The sequence below is a fragment of the Asparagus officinalis genome, chromosome 2 (assembly GCF_001876935.1).
Source record: "Asparagus officinalis chromosome 2, Aspof.V1, whole genome shotgun sequence".
NCBI classification, from domain to species: domain Eukaryota; kingdom Viridiplantae; phylum Streptophyta; class Magnoliopsida; order Asparagales; family Asparagaceae; genus Asparagus; species Asparagus officinalis.
The window spans coordinates 70,446,944-70,459,293 of NC_033795.1; the positions used below are offsets into that span (position 1 = coordinate 70,446,944).

The window sequence follows — 12,350 nt, forward strand, 5'->3', positions numbered from 1 at the left end:
CAGACTTGATTCGTTGACCTGATTTGGCAGTAAATCCGGATCCCGATTATGATTAGGCAGTAAATCCACTTCTGAGTCCGAAACTGATCTTGATTCGATCGTGATTCGTTCGAGTCCGTTCTCGGTTGGATGACTCGTTGACTCTTCGAACACTTGGCTTGATCCCGCATGCGAATGGATGTATTCCGTTGCTTGCGTGCGATTCGTCGATCTCGTCGCCTCGTTGGTTTGTCGGTTCGTGCCGAGCTGAGCTAAGAGACCTATAAGCAATTTTATATGCCTACAGTGTCCTGCTAAACGCTCTAACATTTGGTCAATGAAAGGAAGAGGGAAGTGATCTTTCCGAGTGGCTAAGTTGAGTTTTCTATAGTCAATACAAACTCGCCATCCAGTTTGGATTCGAGTGGGAATCAGCTCATTAGCCTCATTTTGGATCACGGTGATCCCAGATTTCTTTGGAACAACTTGGACTGGACTCACCCATGAACTATCAGAAATGGGATAAATGATCCCATGATCGAGACATTTCAGAATATCTTTCCTAACGGCTTTTTTCATCACTGGGTTTAACCTACGTTGAGCATCTCTAGTAGGTTTGGCATCATCTATCAAATGGATTCGGTGTTGAACAATGGTTGGACTAATCCCTTTGATATCAGCCATGGTCCATCCAATGGCTTCCTTATTTTCTCTTAAAACATCTAAGAGAGCTTCCTTTTGATCGGTAGTCAAATCAGAAGAAATGATAACTGGTAAAGACTCGTTCTCCCCTAAGTAGGCATACTCTAGATTTTCAGGTAGAGGTTTGAGCTCTAACTTAGGGTGTTCCTCCACAGATGGGCGAAGCTGGTCTCGGGGTCTATCTCTAAAGGTTCTCGTTGCCAGCCAATAGCAAAAATATGATTGTCCAGCGATTCTATCTCTAGTTCGTCATCGGAAAGTTCTTCAATCATTAAATCAGATGCATTTGTATCAGACTCACACTCTCCTTCTTGTTGTTCACTGGATATTCCTTAAATGAAATTCACTTCCATGGGTTCATCAGATGGATCACTAGGCTGTCTTCCTAAGTTGAAAATATTGAGGTCAACAGTCATATTCCCAAAAGATAGTTTTATCTGACCGGTTCTACAATTTATCAAAGCATTTGAGGTGGCTAAGAACGGTCTTCCTAGAATGATGAGGATTTGACTTTTGAGATTGGAAACGGGCTGCATTTCCAAGATAATAAAATCAACAGGGAAAATGAACTCTCCAACTTTGATCAGAACATCCTCTACCTCTCCTTTGGGAATTTTTAGAGATCTATCAGCTAACTGTAGAGTGCATCTTATTGGTTTAAGTTCTCCTACACCTAGCTATTGATAGACTGAATAAGGAAGGAGGTTGACGCTGGCTCCCAAGTCTAGAAGTGTCTTATCAATGTGAGTGTTACCTATGACGCCTGAAATTGTGGGACAACCAGGGTCCTTATATTTTAACGGCATTGGTTTCGAAAAGATTTCACTGAGGTTGGCAGCTAAGAAGACTTTCTTGGGGACATTGGTGGTTCTTTTCTTAGTGCATAAGTCCTTCAAGAACTTTGCATAAGAAGGAATTTGTTCAGGGAATTTGTTCGATTGCATCTAGGAGAGGGATGTTGATCTTGACCTGTTTGAATGTTTCTAGGATTTTCTCAACCTGCGGGGAGTTTTTCCTAGGTTTGAGTCTATCTGGAAAGGGGGCAACGGGCCTATACCTATCTAGATCAGGCTCAATCTCAAGTTCAGCGTTTTGGTCATCGGAAGGAATTGCTTCATCGGAAGGAGTGTGTTGGATGGGAGAAGGGGTTTGATCCGGTGGCATTCTAACTTGATTGTCTATTTGTTTCCCTGATCGCAGTGTGTGAACTGCATTCCCATAAGCTAGATGGGATGAACTGGATCCATTGTCTTTAGGGTTTACAACAGGTTGACTTGGGAATTTTCCTTTCTCTCTCTCACTCACGGCAGTGGCTAGTTGCCCAAGTTGGGTTTCTATCCGAACTATGGCTTGAGTGTTCGAGTTGAGCACTTGGCCGGTTATTTGCATGAAGGAATTTAGAGTGGTGGATGACTGGGTTAACATGTTGGTCGTTTGTGTAGAAGCTTTGATCATAGCTTCTAAGCCCTTTTCTAAGACACTCAAACGTTTGTCATGATCAGAATTTGAAGGATTTGTAAGCTGACAAGGATGAGAATGTTGGTTTGGAAAAACTAGGTTAGCTTGTTGGAAATTGTTTGGTGAGTTGAACGGGACAATGTTACCCCTAGGGAATTGTTGGTTCGACCCGGGAATGAAGTTTTGGTTTCCATGAGAATTTCCTTGGTTCCAAGCAAAGTTGGGATGATTTCTCCAACCTGGATTGTAGGTTGGAGAAAATAGATCATTTCTAGGACGCTGGAATACAACGTTCATCTGTTCTAAAACATGGTTGTTTCCTAAGAGAGGTCATTCCTCTGAAACATGGGTAGAAGACTGACAGTTATGACATCCCGGGGCAGAAACATGATTAATTTGAGCTGGAGCTCGTTCCTTAACTTCTAAGGCTTCTAACCTCCGCAGAATCGTCACCATCTTCGCTTCAGACGCAATGTTTGACTCCAGAGAAAGACCACTAGACTTAGATTGGGGAACAGATGAAACCCTGTCATCACAGTTTTCCCACTGCATTATTTTCTCGGATAAACTCTCTAGAAATTCCCAAGCTTCATCAATGTTTTTCCTCATAAAATCTTCCTGACACATCGATTCTAAAGATGTTTTTGAAGAATAGTCCAATCCTTCATATATGACTTGACACAATCGCCATTTTTCTAGACCATGATGAGGACATTGGATTAAAAGATCTTTAAATCGGTCAAAATATTTCCAGAATGGCTCTCCCGGGATAATTTTGAAGTTTTGAATACTGTTCCTAAGCTTTACCGTTTTATGAATAGGAAAAATTTCTTGAGAAAAACGGTGACAAATTCCTAACAAGTTGAGATAGAATTTATCAGTAAGCTGTACAGCCATTTTTTAGCTTTGTCCTTAAAAGCAAATAGAATAAATCTGAACTTAATTGCATCTTCGGTTAATTCTCTCATTTTAATCATAATACACACTTCCTCAAATTCCGAGATAAAAATATATGCATCTTCTGTTTCATTACCTAGGAATTTGGGAAGCATGTTCATGTAATGCGGTCTAAGCTCGAAATTTGCTCCATTTGCTTCGGGGAGCCTTATGCAAGATGGAATTGCATTTCTGGTGGGGTAACACATATCCTAAAGAACTGGTTGATTTGCCATTTATTGAATTGGTTCAACACGGATTAAACGATGAGAATTATCCCGAACCCAAGTTTGCATGCACCAAAACAATTTTTTTTTCTTTTTTAAGGAAAGAAAGAAAATTAGTTTTTTTATATGAAAAGATAAAGAAAAAAGAAAAAATCCTAACTAAAACAAATCAAAGCAATCACTTTTCAATCAACTCTAATTCTAGGGTTTAGCCTAACTCACTAGACCAGCTCCTAACCAAAAACTTCTATAGTGAAAAGATTAAAGTTTTACCCAGGTAGTTAACCAGGTAAGGATAGTACTAGAGGATGATCAAAGATCAATTAAGTACCTCTTTCCTTGTGGAGCAATTTACGCAACCCCTAAACCTTGCCTTAGACACCAACTAATCTGAGAAAACTTAAACCGGTTCACTTAAGGATTTCTTGTTCCTTATTGAGCTCGAATCCTTAGGGGCCAGCGTCTAATGAGTTTTAGAAGGCTTAGGTTTGTGAAGTGAGGAATTAGTGATTTGTGGGCTAAGGAAAGGGTGATGAAATCCCTTACCTTATCTTGATTATGGTTTTGCCCTTAAGAATGTTTTAAGTGTGTGCCAAATCAAGTGCTACAATCACTTTGGTGAATTCCTACACTATATGAAATGCAACCCTAGAAATTAAAAGCGACTAAAAAGGATGATAAAAAGAAAATCTGTATATTTTTTAATTATGGTCAACAACAATCAAAGATGACTCATGTTTGAATTTATTATCTTGTTAGTTAATGTCCAAGTGAAAGATGAATTTTATTATGGTCATGGATTTTATTATGGTCAACAAAAATAATTTTTTTTTAAAATCCTAATTGTCTCTAATTGTGAAGCTAGCTAAAGAGGGTGGAATTGAAAACTAGAAAGAGGACTTACCCGAAAGCAATTCTCCAAGTTCTTGATCTTCAATCCAAGATTTTCAAGCTCAAAACGGTTCCTTCACAAGAAAACACACAAGTTAAAGAACCAAAATAATAAAATCCTATTTTAGCACCATCCCCGACAACGGCGCCAAAAACTTGATGCGGCATAATTATGTACCAAAACTGCAAGTGCACAATTGATCAAGTTATAGTATAAAAAGTTATCAATCCCACGAGGAAAGTGGTTTTAAGAGATTATTAGAATTGGTTCTTATGTTTTGTGCGTGACAAAATAGGATTAAAGAATAAGTGTGATTGTGGTGGGAGATATGATAAGTGGTTGTTTTGATTTATGTGCAAGTAACAATAAATTAAATTTTAGAGAAAAGAAATAATAATCAAAGAATAAATGAAATCACAAGGCAAGAAAGAAGAATGAATAAAATCAAGAAATAAAACCAAGAATGAAAAGAAAGTTTAAGAAAGTCAAGATGGAGGATTCAAAAGAGGTAAGAAATCTAGAATATAATCCACTAACTAAATTTAATTACAAAATACAAACTATTCTCTTTTTATCATAATTCAACTTAGATTTATTAAGCATAGACTATCAAACCATTTAAGAAAAGTATAACCTATCAAATTATCATCTAAGTTAAAATTACTATTCATGATAAGAACAACAAGAAGATAATAATACTAGAATTCATAAGCATAACCTATCAAACCATTTAAGATAAGTATAGATTATCAAATTCTTCTTCTACCGATTAGCTCTCTAGTTGATTATCCTAAACATGAACATTTTATGTGAAAGAGAATAATTCATATAATATAAAGAAAATTAAACTAGTTTTCTGTAATTCTAAGATTCCTACAAGAATTAATTTCACATCTCAAGAAATAAAAACAAGAAGAAAAAGAACTAATTACAAAAATAAAAAGAAAAGAAAAATCTAAACTATGAACAAGAAATAAATCTAACTACAAAGAATAAAAATCTAAACCACAAAATAAATTGCAGAAATTAAATGCAAGATAAAAAATCTACTCTACAAATTAAAGTACAAAAAGAAATAAAAAAGACAAGAAAATAAATCTACACTACAAGCATGAATGTAAATCTAACTAATAAGCAATAATAAAGAAATTACAATAAAGAAATAAAAGAGGAAAAAAAAGAAATGCAAACCTTCAAAATTGGTCTTTATCTCCTTCCTCATCATTCAACAAACAAGAGAAAAGACAAATTTAAAGTGAAGAAAAAATTATTATTATTAAATGGTCACAAAGTATATATTTTTTAAAAAGAAAACAAAAGAAAAAAAGGCCTTCTCAATTAAGAGTAGCCCTCCTCTCCAAAAGGAGTTTACAAAATTTTCACACCTCTAACCCCTCACTCTCTACCCTTAGATTCGTAACTAACTGCCCAGTGTATCGATACCAGCATCGATAGGGGTATCGATGCTGGCATCGATATTGGCATCGATGCAAGCATCGATGCCCCCATCGATGCAGGCATCGATGCCTGCCTCTCTTCTGTTGCTGTCCACAGATCCTCTTGTATTTGGCTTTTGGGCTTGGATCTTGGGCTTTGGCTTGGACTTTTGGGCTTTGGTATTTTCTCTTGATTTTCCACTGGGCTTTGATTTATTTTTAAATTAAATATTTGAAAGAATTCATTTGGCTTCATGGGTTTCATTTCTTCATTAAATCAAGGGATTTTTGTTGAAAGATGAGAGTTTGAGATTTATTCTTCATTAACCTGCAATTAAAAGATAAAAACAATTATTAGTGGTATATTTATTCATATAAAATAGGTAATGAGGGTATAAAATTGTAATAAAATATGATTATCATCTTGTTTATATATCGCCAACTTAAGGGATAGATTTGATGTTTGTCTTATCCTCAACACATAAGTCAATAGATATTTTTGTATTATCTACATATAAACATACATAGAATAAGATGATGACATGTAATTACTTTGTTGGACTCGCTCAATATTCTTGGGGAGTAACTGGGTCCGACTAAAAGGCATTAGCCCTAATCTATATCTTAAACCTATTACTCTTTTATATCTTTTCAAATATTGAATTTTTAATCACATATGAATCCATAAATTGGTCACATGTTCCAATCCAAACTTTACTCTAGTCGACCTCCCGAAATCTTTAGACTTCACTTTTCCTTAGACTACAACCTTTGGTTCTGATACTACAACAATTGTTGAGGAGTAATCGGGCTTAATTAAGAGTTAATGTGTCTTAAATAGATGTTAGAAACTAATTTTAACCGAAATGATTAAGCTATTGCGTATCGGCTTTAACTCCGAATTTAAACCCAAAACATTTTCATATCCTTTCTGCTCGTAATTTGGTGGGGTCTGCACAAATAAGTGAACGGATGCAAAGAGAGCCCAAACCAATCATTTAGTGGTTAGGCTATGATTTGAGAGAGAGAGAGAGAGAGAGAGAAAGAGAGAGAGAGAGAGAGAGAGAGAGAGAGAGAGGGGAGGGGGGAGAGAGAGAGAGAGAGAGAGAGAAAGAGAGAGAGAGAGAGAGAGAGAGAGAGAGAGAGGTTAGGGTTAGGGCATGAAGCAATGTGAGGAGAGAGAAAGAGATGAGGGAGCGATTAGGGTTAGGGCATGCAGCAACATAAAGGGGGAAGAGAGGGAGAGAGATACTTGCAATGATCCCGACTCTAAGGGAGAGCAGAGACGAACTGAGAGAGAAAAGGAGCAATCGAGATTAGGGATTTGACAAACACTAGGGGTTAGGCTATGATTTGAAATCTTTAGTTTTGGGCTTTAGAATCATCTATATAAAATACATGGATACCACTTTCAAAAAAAACCCAAACTGGAGATTTGGATTTGGGCCACCTTGAATTTCAAATCAAGACCAATCAACATTTCCAAATAGAGTCTTAAGGTCAAAAACCTCCTAATCAAGAGAAGCTGAGGGATTTCATCATTTTTTTCTTAGCCTATAAACCATTAATTCCTTACTACAAAAATCCAAGCCTTCTAAAACTCATTAGACGCTAGTCTCTAAGGACTTGAGCTCATTAAGGCTCCGTTTGAATACCATGGTGTTTTACTTGTTTCCATGGTGTTTTTGCCAAAAACAAAATACCATGTGTTTGGAAACCATGATGTTTTTTGAGCTAAACCATCATCAAACAAAAAACACAACACTTATTTTAAAACACATTTTAGGTGTTTTAAGTTTGGTGTTGTGGTTTTGAGTTTGAGAACGTATTAATATAATATATTAAATATAATTAATATAGAGTTATTATCAACATACTTATTATATTATACTATACTATACTATACTATACTATAGTTAATTTAATATATTAGTAATATTTATTAAATATATAAAAATATAATAAATAAAATATCTTATATAATAATATAATAACATATTAAATACCAATATTGAATATGTTAATAAAGTATTATATAATAAATAAATAATAGTAAAATATAAATAAATAAATAAACTAATAAATACAATAAAAAGTTATTGATAATAAATAATAATATAATAATGATATAATAATATATTATACAATAGTATAATCACTATAATATTATTAAATTTTTAATAAATAAATTATAATAAATTAATAATTATAAAATATTATATAAGAGTAACATATTTAATAATAACATAACAATATAATAATAATAATAATATAATAACATATTGTATAGTAAATGTAATATAATATATAAAATATTAATATATTATGTAATAAATAATATAATTTATTATAAAGTAAAATATTTTTTAATAATAAAATAATTTATTGTTAATAAATGTTAATGTAAAAATAATATATTCATAATATAATAATATTTATTTATATCATAAATACTAATATATTATTAAAGTACTATTAATAAACTCTAACATATTAAAAACTATAATATATTATATATAATATATAACAATAACAAATTGATATACCAAAATAATTAATATATAATTATTTGAAAATAATATGTAATAATTATAATATAATATAACTCATTAAAGTACAATATAATATTATAATATATTATATAATATTATATTACATTACATTTAATACTTATAATACTATAATAATGTAAACTAAATATTATAATATTTTATTTATAATATATTTTATTATAATTAATATATAATATATTAATAATATGTTTAATACTAATGTTATAATGGGTCAATCTAGTGTTGATTAAAAATACTTAACATGGTGTTTTGAAAACATTTTAAGAGAAAACACAACACCATGGTGTTTTTTTACGAAAACACAACAAGGAAAACACTATGGTATCCAAACGAAGCCTAATAGGAATAAGAAATCCTTAAGGAAACCGATTTAAGTTTTCTTAAATCTATTGATGTCTAAGACAAGGTTTAGGGGTTACATAAAGCACTCCGAAAAGAAAGAGACACCTAATTAGTCCTTGGCCTAGCTCTAGCACTATCCTTACTTAACTAACTGACCAAACAAACTTAAATCAATCATTGGTTTAAGGATCTTCTTATTAAACATCCTCACCATGGTCTAAAAAAGTACCAATCGTAAAAAAATCATCTATAAAGGATTTGGATTATTTTTCAAAGACTTCCTTAGAATCAATGTGTTAAGAGGATTTCATAAAGAAAAATGATGAAGCTTAGAAAGTTTTAGAGAGTTTGACTAATAATACCATACAGTGGGAACACTGTGATGAAAGAGTTTTTATTAGTTTTCCTAACCAAATCTAGTCATCTTATCTTAGAGTCCAACATAGCCTCTAAAGCAAAGATGGCTACAATCCTGCGTAGAACTATAGAACAAGGTACAACTCAAATCAATAATGTCATTACTATTTTTTCCCCGCCCATATTTTCGAGAAATGTCTTCTCTTAGGAAACAATCAACCACTAGAGGAGAGGAACATTGCATTTCAGTGTCCTAAAAATGATTTGTTTTGTCCAACTTATAATCTAGGTTGAAAAAATCATCCAAATTTTTATATGGACTTAGAAAAAAATTCTCAAAAACCAAAATATCACTCCCACTTTAACCTAAGAATTGCCTAGAGGAAAAACAATTTTGTTCAACATACCGAATAATATTTAGCAATCTAATTTGCCTTATCCAAACTAGCTTCCTTATCATCAAGCAGTAAATCCTATTTCTTTGAGTTTTGATCACGAGAAACGTTTCAATTCAGTATCTTAGAAAAGGGTTTAGAGGTCATGATCAAAGCTTCTATATAGTCCAAAACATGTCAACTCAGTCATGCAATACTTTGAATTCATTCATGCAGACAACTAGCCAAATGCTCAATTCCAACACTCAAGCCATAGCTAGGTTAGAAACCCAACTTGGTCAACTAGATAGTATCATGAGTGAAAAATAGAAGGAAAATTTTCAAGTCAACCTAGTGCAAACCCTAAAAACCCTAAATAGAATCCAACCTATCTAGATCAAGTGAATGAAATCCTCAAACTTCGGTAAGAGAAACAAGTCGATAATCAAGTTAGGATACCTCCAGATCGAAACCTCATCCTTTTGCTTTCCTACTCAAAAAGCTAGAATCGAAACAAACTCTCTCTCCTTTTGATAACTTTGTTCAACAATCACCCTTTCCAATGAATGAGAAACTGAATTTAAATCTGAGCTCAATCTTAATAGGCTTAAGCCCGTTGATCCCTTTCCAAATATCTTAGGCCAAGAAAAAACTCTCTGTATGTAGAAAAAAGTCCCAGAAATTTTTAAGCAGATCAATGTTAACAATTCTCTCTTAGATACTATCTAATAAATCCATCATATGCAAAGTTTTTGAAATATTTGTGTACTAAGAAAAGAAGTACTAATGTTTTCAAGAAAGCCTTTCTAGCTGCCAATATCAATGACATGCTCTCGAAGGTCATGCCTTTGAAAGATAATGATCCTTATTGTCCAACCATCTCATGTGTTATAAGAACAACCTTCATTGATGAGGCTCTTCTAGACTTTAGAGCTTGTGTGAATCTTCTTTCCTATTTAGTCTATCAATATCTAGTGGTAGTTGACTTAAAACCTACCACATGTACTGTTCAGTAAACTGATAAATTTGTAAAAATATCCAATGGAGAGATTGAGGATGTTCTAATTAAGGTTGGGGAGTTTATTTTTCCTATTGGTTTTATGCCCTTGAAAATGCAGTTTGTTTCCAATCCTAAAGGTCGAATACCTGTCATTCTCGGAAGGCCATCCTTTACAACTTCTAATGCTCTGATTAATTATAGAACTGGTGATAATCATATTTTATTACAATTTTATACCCTCATTATCTAATTTATATGAATAAATATATCACTAATAATTGTTTTTATCTTTTAATTACAGGTTAATGAAGAATAAATCTCAAACTCTCATCTCTCAACAAAAACCCATCGATTAAATGAAGAAATGAATCAAAGAAGCCCATTGGAAAATCAATTTCCAAATTATCCAAAAGTCCAGAATCAAGCCGAGTCGCCTGTAGAAGCCGGAGAAAATCAAAAATCCAATATGAAAAGAAATCATATTCAAAATGGTTGGCTGCAAAGAAACGACGATATCTCCTAATCCGGAAGGCGGAATTTAACATATAATATATGAAAATCGCCTATCTCGACGAGATGAAGCTATCCGTGAAATCAGAATTTGAAAATAATGAGTATCGATGTCGGCATCGATGTGGGCATCGATGCCTGCATCGATACCAGCATCGATGCCTGCATCGATGAGAGGAGGGCTACTCTTAATTGAGAAGGCCTTCCAAAATTGTAACTTTAGTTGCAATTAATAATAATAATTTTTTCACCACTTTAAATATTTCTTCTCTTTGTTGGATGATGAAGATGGAGATGAAGAATTATTTAGAGGTTTGCATTTTCTTTCCTTTTTCTCTTTTATTTCCTTTTTATTGCTTATTAGTGTAGATTTATTTCTATGCTTGTAGTTTAGATTTTATTTTCTTGTTAAATAGCCAAGAGGCTAGAACCCTCTTGCCTTAGATTTATTTCATGCTTATAGAATAGATTTAATTTCTTGCATTTAATTCTTGCAATTTTATTTTGTAGTTTAGATTTTGCAATTTATTTTGTAGTTAGATTTTAATTTCTTATACTATTCACCTTGAGGCTAGAACCCTCTTGGGTTTAGTTTTTCTTTTTGTTTATTTTTATTTTGTTTGATTCGCCTTTAGGCTAGAACCCTCTAGGGAATCACCCTTTTCTAAGAAGTGGGTTCAATTGTAGATTACCCATATCTATAATTGAATCCACCATCTTTAATTTCTTGCATTTTCTTTTATTCTTGAATTTTATTTTCTTTATTCTTGATTTTTATTTTCCTTTTCCTTCTTGCCTTATTGATCATATTCATTCTTTGTCACATCCACTCTCACTTATATCTCGTGCCGATTTACACACTATCACTTCCACTCTCTCTATCTCTCCACAATCACATTCACTTATCACTCCTACTTGTCACGCACACAACATAAGAACCGATTTTATATTTTCTCCTACAAAACACCTTCCTCGTGGGATCGATATCTTAAATACTATAACTTGACACGGTTGTGCACTTGCAACCTTTTTGGTACATGTTTATGCCGCATCAAGTTTTTGGCGCCGTTGCCGGGGAAGGTGCTTAAGTAGGTTTTAATTATTTTGGTTCTTTAACTTGTGTGTTTTTTGTGAAGGAAACGCTTGGAGCTTGAAGATCGCGGATTGGAGAGCTAGGATTTGAAGATTTGCTTTCAGGTAAGTCCTCTTTCTAGTTTTTAATTCCACCCTTTAGCTACTTCTTCACAATTAGAGACAATTAGGACTTAAAAAAGAAGAAGAGATTTTATTTTTTGTTGACCATAATAAAATTCATCCTCCACTTTGACATTTACTAACAAGATAATAAATTCAAACAAATCCCCCCTTCTCATTTGTTTGATTGTTAACCCTAATTAAAAAAAAAGATTTTTCTTTTCCATCCTTTTTAGTTGCTTTTAATTCATAGGGTTGCATTTCATATAGTGTAGGAATTCACCAAGTGATTTGAGCATCTTGATTTGACACACACTTAAAAATATTTTTAAGGGCAAAACCCCATAATCAAGATAAGGTGAGGGATTTC

The 12,350-nt window shown here is 33.2% G+C and overlaps 1 protein-coding gene across 1 annotated transcript in view; it reads right to left on the reverse strand.

Annotated features, from left to right (window-relative positions):
* LOC109831284 (BTB/POZ domain-containing protein At3g08570-like) overlaps positions 1-7,308 on the reverse strand; it is a 31,220-nt gene extending 23,912 nt beyond the window's left edge. The window contains 1 exon segment of the mRNA XM_020398617.1: positions 7,286-7,308. Coding sequence (XP_020254206.1) covers positions 7,286-7,308 — 23 coding nt within the window.